The sequence below is a fragment of the Carya illinoinensis genome, chromosome 12 (genome assembly GCF_018687715.1).
Source record: "Carya illinoinensis cultivar Pawnee chromosome 12, C.illinoinensisPawnee_v1, whole genome shotgun sequence".
Classification (NCBI taxonomy): Eukaryota; Viridiplantae; Streptophyta; class Magnoliopsida; order Fagales; family Juglandaceae; genus Carya; species Carya illinoinensis.
The window spans coordinates 25,408,020-25,432,422 of record NC_056763.1 but is presented as its reverse complement, the minus strand read 5'-3'; the positions used below and the strand labels follow the sequence as shown (position 1 = coordinate 25,432,422).

General features: G+C 34.0%; 3 protein-coding genes and 1 long non-coding RNA gene across 5 annotated transcripts; 2 read left to right on the top strand and 2 right to left on the bottom strand.

Annotated features, from left to right (window-relative positions):
- Positions 1–7,663: 7,663 nt before the first annotated feature.
- LOC122290217 (protein NLP6) lies at positions 7,664–12,704 on the top strand. The gene is made up of 5 exons (XM_043097803.1): positions 7,664–8,245; positions 9,398–9,972; positions 10,168–10,215; positions 10,342–11,278; positions 11,424–12,704. Exons 1-5 carry the CDS (start codon positions 7,807–7,809, stop codon positions 12,536–12,538), a joined length of 3,114 nt encoding a protein of 1,037 aa, XP_042953737.1. The 5' UTR covers positions 7,664–7,806; the 3' UTR covers positions 12,539–12,704.
- Positions 12,705–12,980: 276 nt separating this feature from the next.
- On the bottom strand, positions 12,981–14,923 carry LOC122290219 (bidirectional sugar transporter SWEET4). The gene is made up of 5 exons (XM_043097807.1): positions 14,582–14,923; positions 14,441–14,477; positions 13,907–14,285; positions 13,614–13,733; positions 12,981–13,481 (listed from the first exon to the last, which is right to left on the bottom strand). Exons 1-5 carry the CDS (start codon positions 14,622–14,624, stop codon positions 13,284–13,286), a joined length of 777 nt encoding a protein of 258 aa, XP_042953741.1. The 5' UTR covers positions 14,625–14,923; the 3' UTR covers positions 12,981–13,283.
- Positions 14,924–15,517: 594 nt separating this feature from the next.
- LOC122290218 (protein KINESIN LIGHT CHAIN-RELATED 1-like) lies at positions 15,518–19,614 on the bottom strand. Of its 2 annotated transcripts, none has more exons than XM_043097804.1 (3): positions 18,633–19,611; positions 16,658–17,566; positions 15,518–16,001 (listed from the first exon to the last, which is right to left on the bottom strand). In XM_043097804.1, the coding sequence occupies exons 1-3, from the start codon at positions 19,271–19,273 to the stop codon at positions 15,767–15,769; spliced, it is 1,785 nt and encodes a 594-aa protein (XP_042953738.1). In that variant the 5' UTR covers positions 19,274–19,611; the 3' UTR covers positions 15,518–15,766. The 2 variants fall into 2 exon arrangements, with proteins under 2 accessions (XP_042953738.1, XP_042953739.1); XM_043097805.1 differs by having other exon boundaries at positions 15,879–16,015; positions 18,633–19,614.
- A 3,187-nt stretch (positions 19,615–22,801) lies between these two features.
- Positions 22,802–23,529, top strand: LOC122289086. The gene is made up of 2 exons (XR_006236106.1): positions 22,802–23,134; positions 23,255–23,529. It is a non-coding gene; the product is annotated as an uncharacterized LOC122289086 (long non-coding RNA).
- Positions 23,530–24,403: the final 874 nt, after the last annotated feature.

Below are 24,403 nucleotides of genomic sequence, written 5' to 3'. Positions count from 1 at the left end.
TATTTATCACTGCACACCACACATTCTATAAAAAATATCTATATATCCTATGAAAAGCATCTATACACCCTATAAAAACCTATAAGTGTGTGGTGTGCAACATAAATAGTGGTTGCTCCCTAGTAAATCCCTTAAATCAAATATTATTGGGTCTTCTGTTTATCAAGTGCCTAGCTATAGGCTATTTATTATTGTCTTTTTTCTTTTTTTTTAAATCTTCAGACTTCTTATAGTCTTAATTTAAGAGGTGGAAGATAGACTTATAAAGTATCATTTATTATTATTAATGTATAATATTTTGAGTAATATTAAATTTAATAAATGTTGTAGGCGCAATTGGGACGGTAAGATTTTCGGTTTTGACCTGTAATAGCAACCACGTCGGATATTTTTGGAACCGACCGAAACCAACCGAATTATATATATTTAAAATATTATATATAAGTATATTATTTTATACATGGGAGGCTCAATACAAATTGAGATTAAGATAAAATTTAAGTTAGTCATTTATAATTATAATATAATAAAATATAAATTATTATATAGAATATTTTTAAAATTTTAAACAAATTTATTTAAAATCTTTAAATAAAATTTGTTTTAATTTATATTTAATACAACAACTTCAAATAAGGTCTCAAAGTAAATTTTGTACCTCAATTTAACAAAATTTTAAAAAATATTTAAAATATAAATAATTCATTATATTAAATATTAAATTTAATATTATGGAGCATTACACACATTGAAAAATATTAAAATCATTTAAAATTTTATTTATTGAAATGGTTGTTTTTTTCTTTCAAAAAAATTTAACAAAAAAAAACAATATTTTTAATTTTGGAAGCCTTACATAGGTGGGGGCATTAGGCAATGGCCTTACCAGAGCCAGCCTTGATTTTATATAATAATGATATAATTTTTATCTATTTTATTATCATCGACAATATAAAATATTAAATAATATATGTTATCAATTAATAATATATCATAATCCATATTAAGAATTAACTTAATTTTAATTTTAATAATTTTTTATTAATTTATCTATCAAAATAATAAATATTAATTTATTTATTTACTATTGGGCTGGACCAAATGGATTAATAACTAATGATCTCTCCCAGTCTATATGGGTATTCAATTTAGTCCAAGGTGAGAAAGTCCTAGACTGAAGAGGTTCAATCTAATTCAAAAAACTCACTATAGACCAATTGAACTGGATCGAATTATTGAAAATTTGGACATCTCAAATTCACCCATTAGGATCTATCATTTGCAGAATTATCAAGAAAAATAGAGAAATAATATAACACAATATTTTACGTGAAAAATTCTCAAAAAAGAGAAAAAATCATAAAGACCTGGAGAAAAAAATTTACTATGTAAAAAATTATTACAATAACATAATTTTTCTCATCGCCTCAAATACACCCACATAACTTATCGACTAGCAAAACTTTAACTCTCCATCTCTTCTCATTTTATAAAAATTGACAATAGAGAAATTTTACTAAAGTCACAAGTTATTAGCTAAATATTTGACTTGTGCATTTAGCCAATGAGACTAATCCTCCTTTTATAGATTTTGAGTCTTGCTCCTCCTTTCTTCACCACTAATGTGGGACAAATGCCAAAAGAGTAAAACCCAACAATCTTCACCTTACAACTTTAGCTCATCCTATAGCCACGCTCCACTTTAATGAAAATCTCCATAATTTTCACTATCATGCTTCACCATAAAAATATATCCATTCAGAATAAATCAATTCTAAGTATTTTACTTCAGCCAACATCGAAAATAACTTTGCTGAAAATTATGGTGTAACTTCCACGTTTAGTTTTCCTGAAAGTTCATTAACTATTGACATGAATTTCCACCATACACCTTGCATCAATGTCAAACTAATTTTTGTGTGCAAACTTGTGGACTATATCTTTATTTACTGGCTTGGAGTCACTTGTCGAAATTGTTTATTATATAAGTCGTTTCATCAATTACTAGTATCACTACTGACTTCAGGGATTAATCTGCCCTTTAACGCTTTATATAATCCTGATTGAATCAAAACATCGACTTATATTTACCACAAGTCAAAATGAGTAATATTACGTACAGTCATTTTTGTACATTCCACTTATGTGATTAATTATATTAATTTTTTTAATACGTAATTAATCACATTTATAAAATACGTAAAAGAATATATAAAAATAATTGCAATTAAATTTTTACTCTAATAAAAATGTTAAGAAATGTCTCTGTCTTTGATTACCCGCGTTGTTTCTCTTTTTCTCGTTCTTCTTGTCTTTGTGGACGAGTGCTCTTTTTCTATTATATTTAATATACTAAAATCCCTTTTTGTTTTCCCTTTCTTTCTTTTTATTTCACTGTGGATCGATATAGCAACTCCTCAATGCAAGTGGCGCTGTGCCCATAATAGTAAAAGTTATTCTCTCTATCTGGTAATTCTTCCCGCTGTTTTGATATATTCTTGGATGGACAATGCTGCATTCCAAATATGCACAATAGTTTAAATTAGTTTTTTTAATTTTTTTTAAATATTTTTAAACATCTTTAATCATTCAAAAAATATATAAATATAAATTCACTAATAATCATTTCCGTAATCATTAAAAAAATACAAAAATATTTAAGAGTTATCTTATCATTTTACTTATTGAACATCATATTTCCTACGGAATTGAGTAGCGTGGTAATAACTTTTCCAATATATTGTTTAAAGTCAGAATCTATTTTTATTGTTATATTGTTAAGCAATTGAAAACTTAATTTTCTTTCCTTCTAACCAGAGTCTCATATATTAGAATATAATTTAAATAATTAATTTTATTTATTTTATTAATCTAAAATCTTGAAATATGTAATAATGTGATTTCACGTGATCTGTTAAATTTATTTTCCAATCAAAGTAACTTTACGTTTCACATTAAGTCATACTATTTTACAGTTTTATTTTTATTTAATCTCTTTGTGATTAAATTATTTTTCTATAAAAAAAATTAAAGACCTTGGATTTAAACTCCAACTAAATATATATATATATATATATATATATATATTTAATCTAAAGAAAATGATGTTTTGGTCCCCCATAATCATATTTTTATATTATATATATATATATTTTATTTTTTTCATAATAAATATATAATATAAAGATAATGAGTAAAATAATTCAATAGATTAACTGGAATAAAAACATGAAAATAATAATAATATGCGAGGTAGGCAGCCGGATAAAAAGGCTTTTAAATAAAATAATATAAAAGTTTTTGAAATTCTTAACCATAAGATGAGAATATGAATATTTTCTGAGGTCAGCTTTACATATACAATTATTTGATCATGTTTATCCGTAAAGTTGCTTCGTTGGAAAGGTTTACAGCTTGCTTGTGACAAGAGAGCTAAAACAAATATTCTCTAACCGATCGGAATGAACAATGTGTAAATGATAGTCTGACGTTGGCTACTATATATAAATATATAAATGATATTTACAGTGTAAAAGATGTATAAGTTGTACGTTTTTTTTTAAATGAGTGTGAAATTTACGTATTTTAAAATTATATCTAATATTATTTATTCAAGAGTAATATTACACAAATCTGGTTAATACTATATATTGTAAGTATAGACTATTGTTATAAAGAAATTTTACAAAAGTATAATAAATTAATATAATTTAATGTAATACGTTAGATTTATTTTATAATAAAAATAATTTTATAATCTAACGTACTAAATTAAGTCACGTCGATTTGTAAGTTTACGTAAAATCTCTTTGTGAATGATTTCTCATTATCTTAGGACGTACAAAACTCCACTCTCTTTGAAAGATTTTTTTTTTTAATTTTATTATATGGGTATCAAATTTATCTAATCTTTTTAAAGGGTATATATGCACGAGACTTGCTCACATTAAAACTGTACAAATCATTAAATCATTACTCAATCACACATGCTTAACTACTTCACTCTCTCTAATCCCCATCTTTTACATTGTTACCAAGTACGTAGATTAAGGTTGTGTTTGGTCACTTAAAATTTTCATCTCAAACTCAAAATTCTCATCTCATCATTACAACTTTTCCAAATTTCAATATAAAATATAATAAATAATTCAATTTTTTCTTAACTTTTTCAAATTCTAAAATAATAATAATATTAAAATATAATATTTTAATATTTTATCTTAAAACTCAAAATTTTTATCTGAAAATTCTTAGTGGCCAAGCAGAACCTGATTCATATCATTCATAATCTAAACTTATCTACAGTACTTGTGTATTTCATATATGGATATATGTACATATATAATAATAATAATATCTAACAAACAATAAATATATCTAGTAGAAGTGAGCCTCTACATGTTATATATTAATCCTTTCCCACCTAATTAATAGTTTTTTGTGGGTATGATATTAGAGTCCCCGAATCCCAATTTCATGTCCAAGAATTTTAGGCCTAGTTTGTTTAGACAAATGAAATGTGATCAAAGTTGAATAAAACATTATTAAAATATAAAATTTTTAATATAATTTTTGTTTTGGAGTTGAATTGCTTATTATATTTTATGTGAAAATTTGAAAAAATTGTAATAATTATATGATATAAGATAAGATTGTTAATAAAATATACAATAATATAATAAAAATTACAATGAAATTAACACTTAAACAAAACCAGTTTAGACTGAGATACGGAAATATCGCTCTCTTTAAGGAAATTCAAACTCTTTACGGTATACAAAATCTCAGATTAACCGGTACAACAGAATTCATCTTGACTTGACTCTTCCAAGATACAACAATCAAACTGATCATTATATAACCCAAATCAACTCTATACAAGTAGTTGAGCTCAAAACTCTACTGAAATAACACATCTCTTTTATATGAAAAATACTCTCAAAATTATCTACAGACGTTCGTTTATCTTCTCTCTATCTCATGTGAAAAAGACACATCAAAGTTAAATACTAGAAACTAAGGGTCGTAAGCAATCAAAACAACTGGCAGCCAACTTCCTAGTGAGAAAGAACCACCCAGATTTTATTTCTACTTGAGCATTTTAAAACTTATGGTACAACCCGACTCTTGATTGCAAGCCTTTAAAGTTGAAAATGTAAACGTAAGAATAACATCTGATCCCAACCACTTTCTATTCTTTATTGTTTAAAGAAAAAATATAGTTATAAGTATAATTATATATTAATCTGTGTATCAACGTAATGTGATTGGTTAAAATGTAGATTTTATTGAAAATAATATTAATTTAAATTTTAAGTATGAATAAATCAATATTAATATACAGATTAGTACACGACTGTTCTTGTATATAGAAAAACTTAAAATCAAATAATAATAAAAAATTGACAAGAAGCTTAATGACAAGGGTACGGTAATAATATAAATGTTAATAATAAATATTATTTATTTTAAAAAAAATACCAGCATAGATGATTTGTAAAAAAAAAAAAAAAAAAAAAACGGAAGTCCAAAGAGTCCTCAAATCCCAATTTCCTAATTATTATAAATTATAATGAATTAAAGAATAAATTTTGACTGCTAGTTCTATCTGTCGGTTATAGAATATTGGGTTCATCAATAAGTTGAATTTCTTCAAATTTTCACGTGATTAAAAAAATAATAAAAAAATTTAAGGTGAAGATATTACCCGATGAGGCGTTTACAGGTCCGTCTATATCCAGATACTGATGTGGCAATTTTGGCCTATTGCATGGGTTTGACGATTGGTTTAGGAATTTCCAAGTGGCAAATTTAACACCACCACTTCATCCATCGTGTCACTGCCCATAAATATTCGAGCAATATATAACTAATTCAACCAAATAAAATGCAGATTTGTCTCCTCTCGAAGAAAAGATAGGATATGGCTAATTCCCACTTTAGATTATAAAAATAAAAATATCTATTCGAATGTGACACATTAACTTATATATTAAAAATGATAAATTAATTTAATTTAATTTTTTATATATCTCTTGAACAGGTTAAATTAATCTGTCGATATCACAAATAACCTAACCGTGTCGATATTATCCAAATAAATATATAAATTTTACTTTCAACATTAACATCCAGATCCTATCTTGCGCATTGACAAAATAATAAGAAAATAATTATTTATAATAAATGATATTTGCAATTTGAAAATATACAAGTGCTGCGTATTTTTAAAAAAAATATTAAATAAATATAAGATATATATAAAAAAATCATATTTTTAATAGAGGATTTTTTTTTAAATACAGAAAATTGACTTACACATCTTAAAACTATATCTAATATTATTCATTATCTATTTGCGTTGCTAATCTTTTCCAAAATCATAAAGATAGCACTACCTTAAATATTCAAGTTAAAGGCAGAAATGCAATCAAAATGACAAACTTCTTCTATTGGAATCATTTTAAAAAATAAAATAAAGTAGTAGTTGGTATAAGTCCAACTTTTTATTATGCCCCTCCCCAATTTAATTAATAACGCTAATTAAATCCCGATGATTACAATCCATTATTAAGCAAACACTTATATCTTTAGAGATATAAAAATAAATTATTATTTTGAGGTGATTGTTAAAAAAATATACAATTTTCTCGTTGTAAAATGGATTTTTTTGGAAGAATCTTATTGGTCGCAACGTGGACAGAATAATTGTTAATTAAGCGCATTACTTTTGAATAGAAGGGCAGATTTAGGACTTACATAATATATATATATATATAAAAAAAAAGTCATTATAGTCATTATTTTTACACCATACACTATATTTAATTTTATTTAAATTAAAAGAATTCTTATGTTCATCATCTATACACTGTATATTTAGTAAGAGAAAAGATAAAAAAAATCAAATATAGTGTGTAGTATAAGAATGATGAATAATTTTTTTTTAAAAAAACTTCATTTTTAATAATGAGCTCATTATTTTTCTTAAAAGAAAAACGTAAAACTCATATATTCTAAGATTTTATCTAACATTACTAATTTATTTGTTGATTAAGGTGAGGTTTGGATGGATTTTATATGAAAATTGAATAAAATATTGTTATAATATTATTTTTTAATATACTTATTATTTTGAGATTTGAAAAAATTAAATTATTTATTATATTTTAGATAGAAATTTGATAAAATTGTAATAATGACGTGAGTAAGATGAGTTGAAACAAACTTAGTATCCAAACCAAGTCATATTGGAGTCAAGACAACAAACTATTTTGTTTTGTCTAAGGAACTACAGTGTGCAGCAACCATGTTGTTATTTTGCTGTTTTTACATTATTTTGTTCCTAATGGACACAATCACTCAATCAGTGGTTCAACATGCAAGTTGGAGAGGTGAATCATATATAAAATATTTTGTTAGTGTAAAGTAAGATCATTAGCTTTTATTAAGCATCACATTAGCTATAATGGACATCATGACTTACCCACTACCTTATAGAGTATAAGATTTTGGAATTCCAATATGATATAATTCTTAAAATGGGAAAAGTTTAACAGGATTTTATGGTACAACATAATATGATGAAATCATTTCATTGCTCACATTTTCATTTCATTAAAATGGTTCCAAATTTCATATTACTATACAAACTGATGTGTCATTTTGCATGATCCGTGAAGCATTTCTCATACTCTGGGGACGTAGGAAGGAAGTGCAACATTGGATATAACCCCCCGCCGTTATTTTAATCTGGGTCAACCAACTTGGACAAGCTGTCTGTTGGGTTCCATTTTGGTTAAGGCAATGGAACCACACTGTCCGATTCGGATTATCTCTCAGTCTCCGACAAACCATATCCCGGTAATACAAAGTGCGAGCAAAATGTTCGGACCGGAGGAACCGAACTCCGGCGGCTTACTTCCCAAGTCAAAGGGACCACAGGTAGTAAAGAAGGCAAAGGAAGGAGATGAGGAGGAGGCGGAGGCGGAGGCGGAAGAAGAGAGAGTGGTGGAAGCGTTGATCATGGACTTCGATGATCTCGATGGTTCCTGGCCGTTGGATCAGGTCTCCTCTGTCTCCAATCACAACGACGATGATAAGAACAATAACCAGTACCCCATGTCACCGCTTTACCTCTCCTGCTCTGACCAGGGCTTCTCTCCTCTCTGGGCTGTCCTTGACGGAAACGACGACGTATCGTATGACACCTCAGCTCCCCCGGTCTGCTCTGCCTTGCTCCCCGGTGAGTTTGGCTTTTTTGTATCTTTATTGGATTGGGTTACTCTAGTTTTAACTTTGTTTGGATCGGAAATGTTGCGGTAAAAAGATTACATCCTCCTTTTTGCGGTTTTGGGGGTGTTAATTAGAATCGATTGTTATGCCGATAATGCTTCCTTTCTTCGATTTCGGATATTCAGCTGAGATTGGAAGTGTAGAAGTTTCGTCATTGGTTGGTGCTTTTTCTTTTCTGGTACTTTAAGCTTCGTTTGGTTGCTGAGAAGGTGGGGGAGAAGTCGAAGAAAATGAAACACGAAAATCCCAAAGTAAAAAGAAAAACCAAGATCAAACTCAAGGAATTATTTTCTCATTGCCAGATTCATTTATCTAGCTGAGTTGATCATTCTCTTAGGAATTAACACAAAACAATATCTTCTAGGAAAGTATAGTTGGGCTATATCTCATCCTCGCTAATCGTAAGCTAGAAGATTATCACAAAAAGGACTTTAATTTATTGTAATTACTAACAAAAAGGAAGACCAGAATACAAGCCTGGAAAAAAAAAAAAAAAAAAAAATCAAAACAAACAAACAAACAAGGGAACAAAAGCCTAAAAATCCAAAAATCACATAAACGTTTAAAAAATTAGTAAATTATCAAAATTTAAAATTAAATAAAAATGCATAAAAATAAACTCTACGACATCATACAAAAAATCATGTGCTATCATTGAAATCAAGAACATGTTGAGGAACCAAAAAAAAAAAAAAAGAAAAGGAAATCAAGATCATGTTGCAATTGTACCCTACCTTAATTACAGTTCTTGGCATGCAAACGTAGATCAAGAAGCATGTTGCAAGTCCCATATTCTATGGAGTATCTTTCTAGGACATATGTTTTACCATAAAAAGCCCTTGAAATCATAAGGAAATAAAAACTATAATCTAAAAATCCGATCAATTAGCTAAATACACACATGTATGTATAGAACGCAAATGTAGGAATTGAAGTTTTGTTACTGGTGCCTTTTCGTTTGAGACTTTATCACCATCTGCGATAGTTTGGATTATATCTGACTGAATCGGTCTATGTCATCCAATAACAAAAATGATATATTTTGGCTTCACTCAAAGGTGCACTCAGTTGGGTTCTGACCTTGAAGTTTCACTATATGCAGGCACTACCATTCCAGTAGCTGAAAGGCCAGTGGTGAATAATTTCGACAACAGTAGACTCCCATCTCTACTTATGGGACTGACACCCCAAGAAAATCAAGAGGGGAGTTTTGTAATCAAGGAGAGAATGACAGTAGCACTTCGGTACTTCAAAGATTTGACTGAACAAAATGTTCTAGCGCAGTTTTGGGTACCCATAAAGAATGGGAGTCGGTATGTGCTCACAACTTCAGGGCAGCCTTTTGTGCTTGATCCACATAGCAATGGACTTAATCAGTATAGGATGGTCTCTCAGATGTATGAGTTTCCTGTGGATGATGATAATGATGGACTCCTTGGGCTTCCTGGCCGTGTTTTCTGCCAAAGGGTACCAGAATGGACTCCAAATGTGCAGTATTACTCCATGCTGGAATATCAACGTCGTAATCATGCCCAGAATTTTAATGTTCAGGGAAGTTTGGCATTGCCTATATTTGAGCCTTCTGGCCAGTCCTGTGTTGGTGTACTTGAGCTCATCTTGACTTCAGCAAAGATCAACTATGCACCCGAGGTTGATAAAGTCTGCAAAGCACTTGAGGTTGGTCTCTTTTCCCCTTGCGGTGTATGTCAAATTTTTTGCTGTGATCTTATTAGGCGCCTGTCATATGATGATTCCACACTTCATATGTCTTTCAAGGAAAATGTTGTTGCCTATACATTGTTAACCTTGGAAAATATTGCATACTTCAACATTTCAGGATTTCTCTTTCACATAATTTCAGTTCTTCTGCAGGCAGTAAATCTGAAAAGTTCCCAGATCTTGGATCATCCAAACACACAGGTGAGATGCAACAATCATGCATGTCAAATCTGAAACTTCTAGAAATCAGGAAGATAAAATCCGGTTTCTTTCATTGTCTTTTCCTTTTTCTAACATGGATATACATTTGGCAATGCTTTAAACCAGATCTGCAATGAAGGTCGCCAGATTGCATTGGCTGAAATTTTGGGGATATTGACAGCAGTGTGTGAAACTCATAAATTACCTTTGGCTCAGACTTGGGTTCCATGTAGGCATCGTAATATCCTGGCCTATGGTGGTGGTCTGAAGAAGAGCTGTAGTAGCTTTGATGGTAGTTGCATGGCACAAATATGCATGTCCACCCCTGATGTGGCACTCTATGTAGTAGATTCTCAAATGTGGCGTTTCCGGGAGGCCTGTGTTCAGCATCACTTGAAAAAGGGTCAGGGAGTTGCAGGGAGAGCATTTTTGTCCCGTAGCTCATGTTTCTGTGGAAACATTACTCGCTTCTGCAAAACTAACTACCCCTTAGTCCACTATGCACGCATGTTTGGGTTGGCTGGCTGTTTTGCAATATGCTTACGTAGCACTCATACTGGAGATGATGATTATATTCTAGAATTTTTTCTGCCCCCTCGCATTACAGATTTCTATGAACAACAGATATTATTGGGCTCCTTGTTGGCAACCATGGAGCAGCATTTCCAGAGTCTTAAGGTTGCTTCAGATATCGAACTTGAAGAGGAAGTATCTGTCGAGATCGTTCAAGTTTCTGAGGCTGGAGTTGATTCAAGACTTGAATCAATACGAATACCCCTATCTACAAAACTAACACCTAGGCCTGATGACTTGCCGGATATGGGAGATATGGTGCAGGATTCACCCAAACAGCAATTAATGGTGTCCTTGGATGACATAAATGATAAGGGCACTGATGTTAAAAATGGTGGTGGAAGCATCAATAATTTTTCTTCTTTAGATATTAAGGAGATGAAAAATAAGTCACAGAGAAAACGTGGCAAAACTGAGAAATCAATTAGCCTTGAAGTTCTCCAACAATATTTTGCTGGCAGTCTTAAGGATGCTGCAAAGAGCCTTGGTGGTATGCTTATATTCTAGCAAATAGTTACTTGCGTTTTATCTTTCTCTATTTGGGTGGTGCTGAATTTGTTATACTTAAAAAATGGATTGTTTATTTACAAGAGCAATTAAAATGTGTTATTGTTATGAATACTCTTGCTTTACAGTTTGCCCTACTACAATGAAGCGCATCTGTAGGCAGCATGGAATCTCCCGATGGCCGTCTCGCAAGATCAACAAGGTCAACCGTTCCCTCACTAAACTAAAGCGTGTAATTGAATCTGTTCAAGGTGCTGAAGGAGCATTTAGTTTGAATTCACTCAACCCCAGTCCACTTCCTGTCAGATCCAATCAACAAACATCACCATGCTTTAAGCACTCTGAACCTCACGAAAAGAACGATTCACCCACCAGAATAACACTAAAAAGCGATGAACACGATGGCATGGAAGATCTCTTGCAAGGAAGAAGAAACTCTAGTCCAGAGAAACTTGTTCATGATCATATTAGGTCTCCACCAGAGGTTGGTAAAGGCTCAAACGGGTCCAAAGCAAGGAGTGGATCATGTGAAGAAAGTGCTGGGACCCCTACTTCACATGGTTCATGCCAAGGTAGCCCCCCAGTTGCAAGCACAACACTGGCAAAACATCTATATGTTTCTTCCATCAATGACCAATGTGTTAAAGCCGGGGACTCCCCTGAATTGGCATATCCACCCACAGGTCTGCTGAATACATCTGCTGCATATTCATTACCCGATGCTCTTTTGATGACAGAACCTCAAGAAAGATTTAGAGGAATGCTGATTGAGGATGCTGGAAGTTCAAAAGACTTGAGAAATCTGTGTCCTTCAGTAGCAGATGCTGTATTGGATGAGCAGACCCCAGAATTCTGTTTGCCTAACCCTCCTTGTCTTGATATGGCTCCTAACCAATCTATGCCTACTCTTGCTCCTATAACCCCACATGTTACAGCAAGGAAAGAGATGAAGAGTGTGACAATAAAAGCAACATATAAGGAAGATATTATTAGGTTTAGGATCTCTTTAAGTTCGGGTATTTTGGAGTTGCAAGAAGAAGTGGCAAAGAGGTTGAAACTGGAGGTGGGCACATTTGATATCAAGTATCTGGATGATGATCACGAGTGGGTATTGATAGCCTGCGATGCAGACCTGCAGGAGTGCATGGATATTCCAAGATCGTCTGGCAGCAATATAATCAGGCTTTTGGTTCAAGATACGATCTCCAATTTGGGGAGCTCCTGTGAGAGCTCTTGGGATTGAGGATTAGACTGTATATATTATATAGTTTAGAGTCTCATTCTTGTAGTGTCAGGATGCTGTGTAAGTTGTAGATATTGTTTTCAGGTCTTTGTCAAGCTGTAAGAAAATATTCGATTCAATTAAAGAATTGTGCTTCTAACTGAGATTCTTTTATTTCAGAGTATTACTATATATAGTTGTGGAAGCGTCGTGCAGTCGTCTATTATTAAAAAAATAATTAATTTTTTTTATATAAATTTTATATATTTGTTTAAATAATTATGTGGTGTCTATATACTTACAATCATAAATATCGTTTCTTTTTATTTTTTTTATTTTATGGTGCTCGTCTACTGACAAAAACCCTATGCCACTCAGGAACCCTCCCTCAAAGTATGTAAAAGTTCTTCTCAGTAGACTATACTGCCAAGTGCCAAGAGAGAGATTATCGAAACATCTAAAATTAGGGGCAAGAAATTATGACTTTTTTGGTTATTTTGCCATCAAACATTTTTTTTTTTAAGAAAAAAAACGAAGACAGGAAAACCATAGAGGACTTTGCAAAACAGAAATAGCTGACGAGGCAATGTCGTAGTTGGCTGACATGCCTCTATATTGTAACATGTGGAGGTACAGGTGAACACAGGTGAAAAGAGATAAGGACATAATTTGACATGTCATCGGACTAGGCTAACATCTTGGAATTGGGGTCGAGTCATCCGATGATGGTACTGGTGATAAGAGAATCTCTCATGTACCATTTGTTTCAGAAGCACCACCGTGACTTCCGAGGTGCACTGTCTGCCTTCCTAGAGTCTTCTGCAGCAATCACCACCACCACCTCTGACAAACCCACCTCGCTTTTGTGTTTTCTTTCTCCGATCAGTCGCTTTGTGGATCTGTAGAACGTGGCATAGAGAATCAACTGTGCCAGCCCAAACATTGATCCCACAGCATTTGGTACCTGAGGCCAAACCCACAAACCAAATTGTATGTACAGCACCATTTGCACAGCCATGAGAGAGAGAGAGAGAGAGAGAGAGAGAGAGAGAGAGAGAGAGAGAGAGAGAGAGAGAGAGAGAGAGATTTGAATTACAGCGATGAAAGGGTCGAAAGGGATAAGAGAATAAGCACTCCAGACAAGTCCATTGGCAAAGGAAGTGAAGGAGAGGAAAAATGGCATAAACTCCACGCTTCTGGTGGTAATCACCAATTTCTGTTCCACAATGATCAATTCATTATAAAAAAAAATAAAGAAATTAATAATATCATGAGATTCCATTAAACATAAAACTCCAGTTCTGATTGGAAAAAAAAAAAGAAGTTTAAACGACCGAGTAATACCAAAATTAGTAACCATATTTGCATGGTAATATAGAGTAGACTAACCATGACAACCAATGGAGAAGCATACATCATGACGCTGAACAAAATGCTTATGATACCGACAATCATACATCGGTCTTTGGGCGTATGGACACGAGTTAGAACTAAAACCGTGAGAAGACTGATAAAGAACAGTTCAAGTAGCAACACCAGAAAAACTCTCAGCCTCTTTTGCCTGTCCGAGAAAATCAAGAAGAGGATTATGTATGCGAGCTGAATGGCAGAACCCGACCCGTTAATGGTCACCAATAGTGTGCTATGGCTGTGCACCATGGGAAGGCCGTACAAGGTCCAGGCCATGCAGTTCATCAGTGTTGCAAGGTATGGTGCTGGTGAGTAGTTCTGCACTGAACCTTCCTTCCATATTTCAATAAATGTTTTCCTGAAAATTTGAAGTCATAATTGATAATGAAACTGATAGTAATAATAATAACTGATGTAAAAGAATTGTATAGTCTTGTTATATAAAGGGAAAAATGCTGGGAAATTGGGAATGCCAAAACCATTGCCATTTGTAGACATGGAAAGCAAGCTTACACTGGGGATAAGAACAAGAAGAGTGAGATAATGTTTCCTGAAAAAAAATAGAAAACTCACATCATCAGTTTAGAATCAATGGAGCTGAACAACATGAACTCATGAAGTATAAATTCATTTCAGCAGATAAAACTAACCCACCTAGGATACCAACTACAGTTCGAGCAGCATCTGCAGAAACCATTACTGGAGCTGAAGAAGAGGAAGAGAATGACAAAGCTAAAAGAACAGTGGATTTTCAAGTTAAAAGTTACAAGCTCTATGTATCTATGTATAACTCAAATAGGAATTAATATAGACGGTTGTTCGCTGAGAGTCTTATCTCATATTAAGCGTATGTTTTGGATGGTACCCAAAACTGATAGGTAGGTCACTTGAATGACATGTATTGGGTCCTGCAACATGAAGCAACACATGGAAGGGACTCCCTTTGATTGAAGGGCGGTTGAGAAAAAATGGCATCCCAAATCTGAGGGTGAGAGAAACTGGACACTGCCTTCGAGATTCACATGACCACCCGAGCCTTGCAGATATCAGAAGTGAATTATTGATGTCCTCAGGGGTGGTTGTTAGATAAAATTAAAAGAAAAAGGAAAAAAGAAAGGCCATTTGGCATTCCTGCTAATGCCACTTACCCTGAATTCAAGTCTAACTTATCCAAATCATTGAAGTTGAGTTTTTTGGGGGGATCAGACCTCATGCACTATGAATTATCTGGCTCCCATTTTGGACAACTGTTCTGCCCTTCAAGATTTATGAACATATGTCATCAAGATTCCCCTCTATTGCATTGAGAATAAGTCATGGAATGGAACTCTCATATGTCATCAGGCATTCGCAAGTCAAATAAGATTTAGTGCAAGTATAGATATGTTTGTAGTAACACAAAACACCACAAGGCATTTGCATATATCTCTAATGGGTTTTCCTGCCCAACATTCTAGTACAGAGAACTGGTATCAGCTGTTGGATTCAAATATTGATTGAGGTCATCGTGATTGTGGACAGGTGTCATGGTTAGAATTTGAATAGTGTGTGTGTTCAATGATGTTTGATTAAAGAATAAGACATAAATGATGAGGAGCAAACATTGTTAACAAATTTATTCACTCAAATGGGCAAATTTCCTTACGGTAGACAGCTTAAAAGGCTCAAAGAACAAAACAATTAACATATCAAAACAAGTGGGGATTTCAAAGATCAATAAACAGAAAACCTCACCAAATTACAACTTCAACCCCTTTACATGATCCTCTAAGCTACAGAATGTGCATGTGTAAAAGAGCAATAAGACATGGGAATCGGGAAGAACGATCAGTTTTTTTCTCAAATTCGAAAACCCAAGCTAGGCCACTTCTTCATCACTTCTTTCTTCGTCTTCTTGGAGTTGGGATCAATGAGATTTTCCAGAGATTTCGCTTTCCTGTCTCGCGTCCTGCCTGCTTCTTTCAGGAGCTCGGCTAGCCTTTTCTTCTCTTCTTCAAAGTCGGGATTTGCAATTCCAAGCTTTTCTTCTCTTAGCTTAAGGACATACTCCAGAATCTCAATTGCATCATTTACCCTGGAAATATTTTGCTAGTAGATGTGAAAAATAGAAAAATTACCATAGGAGGATATATTCACGCTCTTGTTTTAAACACTACCAGATTACTATCACGATAATACATTCAAACTGTTAATTATGATAGTCTCAGTTATGAGCCATGGGCATAACTGTCAGTTTACAATTGGAAAACTTTTTTTTTTCACAAAATAGAGGAGCAATCAAGAAAATCTGATTCATCATAAAGTTACAGTTCCAAGTTATAAGCATGTAGTGCATAGGAATTGAGAAATATGGAAAAGAAAAAAAGATATGCTGGGTTCAACAACTCTAAAATGATAAGAAGAAAGTGTGGAATTTCTACAATCCACATGAAAATAAATTAACTTCAAAGTACTAACTGTGTTTCTTTTTCTGGATAGATGTTGGCACCCAGCTATGTAGGACTGCCACTTTTGGTGAAATGACAGCTGGCATGACACAATTCTTACCATGATGTTATTAACATTAATTACAGCTAGCAATTCATAAGGGTTGGAGATTTCTCAGTTGCAGTGAGATGACCCCTAAAAGGCAGGGTCAACCGAATTTTTGGCTCAGAGAATCAGGCTTATCAGCCAAAGCAAGAAGCTTACACCAAAATACAGGGAGAATAAATTAAAATGGTCTGTTACCTCCCCATGGCATCATAAGTTGCCGCAAGATTGCCATATACTCCAATGGTATCTTGATGGAACGGGCCACACTCCTGTTCCAGAATCCCCCTTGCTTCTTCGAACAACTCAGCCGCCTCGTCTATCTTGAACAACTGTACAGAAGCCAATCCCATTTGGTTCAAGACAACCCCAAAGAAGGCTGACTTCCTCTCCCCACAGGCTCTAAGTTTTGCTATAGCACTCTCAAAAGAGTTCCTTGCTTCTTCATAACTCCCAACCATGTAAAACATCACTCCCATTCGTGCTTCTATTCCCGCAATTGTGCTTTGCTGTCCTGGTTTATCCTCCAACATTTTCATTGCCTTCTGCAGAAGCTTCAGAGCCTCCTCAGGCTCATCCACAGACTCATAAATGGCAGATATCTCAGTCAACCCGCCAGCAATGTCTTCTGCTGTAGCTCCAGGCACAGGCTTTGCATATATCTTCAGGGCATTTTCACAGTAGGATTTGGAGTCTCGGAGCTTTCCGGTTCTGTGATATAGGTCAGCAAGATGTGCAAAAACAGAGGCAACAGAAGGGTGGTTCTCACCCTTTGATGATTTGAAAACGGTAAGGGCCTTCTGGTAGGAAAATAGAGCCTCATCATAGCGACAGAGAGACATGTAAATGCTGCCAATGCTGACATCAATAGCAGCAACCTCAGTGTCTTGTCCGTTTGCAATCATTGCCATGCTGGCAAGGACAAGGTGCTCAAGGGCTGTTTCATAGTCTCCTTTTGCCTCACATATGAGAGCCATCAGCCGACGATCAGCTGCTTCTGCAAGAGATGCTGGTTCACTGTGCACGTGATGAATTTCAAGAGTTTTCTTGCACAACTCTTCTGCTCTATCAAACTCCATTGCTTGAACGTGGGCCTCTGATAAGTACCTGCATTTTCAATATCAACTGATAACTTTTTCTAAGTAATATCAACTAATAACTTATAATGAGTTCATACACCAATCTAAGACTATTGGGGACAGCAATACTTTTACAGAAACCCAAAATTTGAGAAAGCAATCTACCATTCAAAATCTCTGAAGGGGTAACATAATGCGTTTCACAATGCATAAGACTTCACTACATCCCTTAAGAACCTCCCAATCAAAGAAAAGAGTCCCATCTATATTACACTCATCTCCAAATACTTGAGAAAAATTCATTTTGAATGAACTTCCAGCAGTTATATTTCATGAACAGCAGGCGGGAAGGCCAGATTCTCTAAAGGAAACCTTCTTTAAGTCGTCTCCCCAGTTATCTTAAAGAGTATTGAAGTCCTCGTTCTAGTTTATAGTTCCATCATTGACAAAAAGCTTCATACACATGGGATTTGGTTGATTGTTAGTCAGAAATCAGATATAACACAATCTGAAAAGGCCTAATGGCCAAACTATTCATCTTCGGCAACCTGCAGCGATCCCTGAATCCGGCCGCTGAAGAAGATTGAAGTTTCTTTCGCAATGACACAAAAAAAATATATATATATATTTAAATAACTCCTGCTTCCTTAATTTCACAGCTATTTTCTTCACTTATCAAATATCCACTACAGTAAAATCTCAGACCTAAATCTAGGGAAGCTGACGTTCGTCTTGTAGCAATTAGCGAAACAAAATTCATAGCTCCCCAAAGTTTTTTTTCCTAGAGAATTAAGATTTATCAGAAAATTAAAATTCGTAGAAATGAGCCTACAAAATTAGAAAACGACAAGAAGCCAAGTACCGACAGCTTTCACTGTTTCTCTGGAAAATTTGCCGCGAAATTCCACTGAAGATTAGCTTAAATGGAAATTTCTATCTAATATTGGATGCATTTACGATCAGAAAGATCTTAAATTTCGGTAATTGTAGCACCTAATTAGCAAGTTGGCTTGAAAAGAGTTTAACCGAAAATATAATAGTAAAAATAGTATCAGTCATCTGGTTTCTAACATGATAACACGTATATTACGCACCTGCAAGTCTCTCCGACTCTCGGATCCGACTCCCCCAAGGCCTCGATCTGGATCTTAAGCCCTTCTTCGTAGGAGACAATGGATTTATCGACCTGTCCGAGCATCGAGTACGTGTCCCCGAGCTGCATGAAACCCGAGAACGCGGCGAGCGCGTGATCCGCACCTCTCGGAGGGTCGGGAACCCGAATCGCCCTCTCCAGGACGGGGACCGCCTCCTCGAAGCGGCCAAGGCTGCAGTATATCGCGGCCAGAACGTGAAGGCTCATCGCAAGGTCCAGGCTAGGCTCGCCGTCGGCCGGAGCGCACCGCTCGAACGACTGGGAAGCACGGAGCGCGTAGTCCAAAGCCCTGGTGGGGCCCTCGCCGGAAGCGATAGCGTCACGGGCAAGCTTGAGGAGGAAAGGGCCGAGATCCGGGTTTTCAAGTGCAGAGTCGGAGTTGGGGTTGAGATCCAGGGTGGGGGTCTCTGGCGGGGGCTTCCTGGGAGAGAATTTGGATCGGGAGGAGGAAGGAGAAGGAAGTTTCTTAGGGAGCGGGGAGGGAGGTTTAGAGTTGACGGGCTCGGATCTTTGGGCATCAGGGACTGAAACCTGGAGCGGCGCAGAGTCCGGCGGGGACTTAACGGAGACTAGGCCCGGCATCGTGAATGAGAGGAGGTCGTATGGGGCGTGGTAACTAGTAATGAAGAATGGAAAAGGAAGGATTAGAACATATTACCTTGAGCAGTGATGAGAATATATTTCGGAAGGGAAGAAGATCAGATGTCTCTCTCTGCTCGCAACGCAAAGCGAGAGAGAGGTTTCGATCAAAGTCAAAAGGTACATTAGCCTTGAAGATTAAGATGAAGATGGAGATGAAGGAGGAGTTGGGATTGAGGGTGGCGTGACTGTTACTGTGCACTCCCAAGCTCTGTCCGCCTCTACGTTCTTATTTTGGGATTCTATCCGTACGTTTTTTACGGGACGAATCATTTAAAACTACAAAGATGACGAACAAATTATACAGTAAGTATTTGCAGACATGATGAAGTGTCAATTTCAGTTATAACTTATGCCATTGGACAAAAGCGATTTAAGTTTATGGTATCGTTTTAATATTGAATTTTCAAAATTATTATCATTCAACTTTAGTAGATTAGTAAAATTGTGTTAAAAAAAAATAATTTCAGGTACAATCATAAATCGTATAAGTTCCGTTTGATTATATAGATAAAATGAGATGAGATGTTTTGAATAATAATAAATAAAATATTATTATAATATAATTTTTTAATATTAATTTTGTATTAAAATTTAAAAAAATTAAATTATTTATTATATTTTATATAGAAATTTAAAAATATTATAATAATAAATTAAGATGAGATGAAATTTTTTATTTTAATTAACCAAACGGTACTAAGTCTCGTGCCAATAAAGAAAAAAGTTACGTCTATCAATAAAATATTTTGTCATGTCCATCTTAACTTTGTAAATTTTCTTTTAAAAGAATAGCAGCCGATATAGAATTCGGTTTGGATCGAAAAAACCGAATAGACCTAACTAAACTATATCTCTATATATTTTTAATAATTTAATATATTATTTTTATGTAATAATTATATAATTTAATGTAATTTTTATTTAATTTATTATAATTAACCACATAAAATATTAAATAATATATAGTATCAATTAATAATATATCATAAATAATGTGATAAAGTTTAATGGCAAATTGACAATTATTTATGAATAATATACAAAATGTAAAAAGTTTAATATAGCTCATTATGAATTAATTATCATAATATATTTTCTTTTTTTATTACAAGAACTATCATAATACATTTACATATTCTAAGTTAGTAACAAATTAGCAATTAGCATAATAAATATACTTATAATTAATTTTCTTGATGATTTAAATAGTTAATTACATAATTCACATTAAATAGTTTATTTAATTTTAATTTTACTAATTTAAATAATTTTTTTTTTTATTAATTTATGGCAAAAAGGAGAAAAGAATGGACCAAAGGTCAGTCCCTTTGAGGATCCAGTTCAGTCCAAAAAACACACTCCTCACTGACCAGACGAGACCAAATTCACCCCTATGCATGTGTGAAATTTGTATATTTTAAAATTATACGACCATAATAATGATGCCAACATGATAAAAAGTTGTTAAATGGGATTTGAAAGAGAGGTCAAATACCACAATCATTTCTCTCGAAATATATATTTATATTAATATATAAATATATATATATATATATATATATATTACAAAAAAGATGTCTCTGGTCTCCAGCTGAGATTATCATATATAATTAATAAAAGCAATGTCCAGTTCATGGTATACACGACACAATGAACCAATAATATTTAGAGAGAACATCGGTTGAAGCAAGCTATAATAATTATAATTAAGGAGGATGTAATTAATAATAAGAAAAATGTTATAAGAAAGCCGTACACTATATTTAATTAACATGTAATTTATCATTATTATCCTTTTATTTAAATAGAGATACGTGGCGTAAGACTTATCTGTAACATTTCTTAGAATAATCTTCATTCATTTTTCTGTTGGCATCCAAGGCATTGATGAGATGGCTGGTTCGTGCATGCAATGATGGATGATGTCTCACCTGCTTATTATAAGGGTTTCCAGCTAATACTCATAGGGAAAATGACAGAGACGCAATTGTTTTGTTTTTTTTCCCATTTTTTTTAATATTTTACTTTAAATTAACGATTTTTTTATATAACTTCATTGATAATTGAGTTGTAAAAGAAGCTGTCTATATCATTGCTGAGATAATTGAGTTAAATAAGCCGGACGTTGTTCTCGGATACCAAGTGCGAATAAAAGAAACAATAAGATGTTCAGTGTGTCTCAACTGGAGACTGGGATTCTGAGGAGCAGACATTTCTGGTTTGTGATTATTTTTCAATGTGTGGATGAGGTTAATTAGAAGACTATTAAGCAATCACTCTATGGCCACCATGTTTTACGGCAAGAAAACTTCAGTTTCATTCTGTTCACAACTACAGATGATATCTAATAAACCCATCAAGTTTGCTCGATCACGACTCTCAGTCTCCCTCTGATCAGTATTAACTAAACATCATTCTCAAAAGAGATTAAAAGGCTGCAAGACGAGCAAGACTGGAGTAATTACTCAAGGATTGTTGCCTCCTTTACCACCAGGGCTTCCTTTCTTGGGGTCATGTGTTGGATTGGCTGATGGATCTTCATAATCCAACAGTCCCTCAACTCCCATAAGCTTTCTCACCTTGTTCATTTGGATCATCACCTTCATAAATCAAAAGGTATGGCCTTCATGTGATGTGGTGGATAGAAACAACACAAAAAAGCATGTGTTAATAAAATATAAAGCAGCGGTTTCTTATATGCATGTTACCTCAGAGCGTGATCTTCGCTCCATGGCATCCTCGAGGCCATTGACTCTGACTACAAGAAATAATTAAACAAGATCTATGTTGCCCCCAAATCTTTAGTTTTTGGAATTAATTTAGGCTGTGAATCTTGGGCTTACCTGAAGATGAGCAGATCAGGTGTAGGAGAATAATGAGGATAAAGGTCTTGACCCAAAGACGCAATACTGCTGGTTTCTCCATTGTTGATTGAGATGTGAGTTAGTGTTTGTGAGGGGATTTTGAAGTATATGTGTGGTTATATCCTCAGTAGGAGAGAATGCAGCCAAAAGAGCCTGTCATGATGAACCTCCCTAAAAGCTTTGTGGAAATGGTTGGCAAATTACAACACGCCCAGTGTCCACAAACTCAAAGTCAACTGTACTAAACTAAAGTATATTTTACTTCAAAACTTCAGCATCTCCTTTAATCTGCAAGCGATAGCATCAAGCAACGTGAACGCCGGACAATTCTGTTCACACTTTTGGAATTCAAATACCAAAAACAATGGCACTTCGATGTCTTCTTTCAATGATCTCCTTGCAATTTCCATGGGGGCCAGTTTATCTTGTTAGGTACCATTCCATTCATAGGTCATGCACTCCCCTTGATCACCAAATACAGTAGAAAACACACTCGAAAACAACGTGAAAGACAAACAAAAAGTAGTGGATTCTAGTTATAGAATATATATATATATATATATTTGACACACGTTAATTAACTCACTTTTCCTTTCAAAAAAAAACTCACTTCCAGCTGGCTAATTGCCTGTGGATGTTACTGTTGTGCAGGGGAAAAAAAGTTGAAAAGACTATTCTAAATCTAAATGATGAAGATTCCCTTCCTATGGTTGTGCAACATGAGGTTGTGGGCAGACATAATGGATAAGGCCTACTCACCGCTTTCTACGACATAGAGGCTGTCAGAGGAAAAACCAAGGCACTCGCCCACAGTTCTTGAGAAACAGACCGAGAGTTCTTTTTTAGTTCACATTCGTTTCTCTGATATAAGATTAGGATCAATAAGGCTCTTCATCATGACTAAGAGAATTTATGATGTGTATACAGTATATTCATGGTCTGTTGCTATTCCTATCAGTTTTCGTTTTACTTGTTTTCAGATCAAAGTGTTTGGTTTACAGTATATTCATGGTCTGTTGCTATTCCTAAATCTTTTCTTCTCTCACTATGTTTGTAGACAGAATTGAGATGCCCGGTATGGTGATGGTTGCACTCTTGGGTCTAGTATACTGGTTCTAAAGTTGACATCCCAAACTTTTCAAACTCTATGGAGTATAATTGCAGTTCCTTCAAATCACTAATTCAGCTTTTGATGCCTAATCCTCCATGGCAAAAGCACTTTGCATATTACAACAATTACTATGGGAAACTCATCTTTTATCATCATGTCTAGTTAAAATAGCTTGCTTAACATGTTGATATTTTTTTTAATAATAGTATAATTTCTTTTTACCGTTGCTTTCCTTCACATAAATGGCAGCATTCAAGTGCAAAAGATAGATATCTTCAACGTTGTTTTTAACTGGCATGAAAAGTTACCGTTTATTTCTTTTGGAAGAACGATGGCTTTGAAGGGTTGTTAAAGAGGGTTATTAGAAGATGGTTGGTTTAATTGTTTTTCCCGTTTATGTCCAGGATCGGTTTTTTGTCCAATAGGTTATCTACATGTTTGTTTATTTGGTTATTCCTATTGTACGAGTGAGAAAAAATATATCTTGGAAAAGTGAGATAAGAAAAATAATCTTAGTGAGTTTATTTTTTTGAGAGTATTTCCATATAAAAGAAATGTGTTCTTTTGGTAGAGCTTTAAGTTCAACCACTTGTATAGAGTTAGTTTAGATTATACGACAATCAGTTGTACTGTTATATCTTAGAGAAGTCAAGTTAAGAAAAGTTCTACTATACCAGTTAATTTGAGACTTTGTACACTATAGAGAGCTTGAATCTTCTTAAAGATAGCGAGATTTTCGTGCCATAGTTCAAACTGGTTTCATCTAAATGTTAATCCCAGTATAATTTGTATTATATTATTGTGTATTTCACTATCATAACATTTATGGCAAAACGAGAAGAATTAATGTAATAGAAGTAGATACATGAAAGGAACCATCTTAGTGACGCAAATTCATCTTTTCTTGCATCATAAAGATGAGAATTACAAGCAGGTCAGGGGTTAACTTCCATGTAGTTATTTGGACTATGACCTTCAAAATCATACTGTCAATAACATAAGCTCATCTGTTTCACTCCCTAGTGTATCATACTGACCTTTTTACCTCCTAAATACGTTGGAGATAGTTATTTTAAGCTGAATCTTCACGAGAAA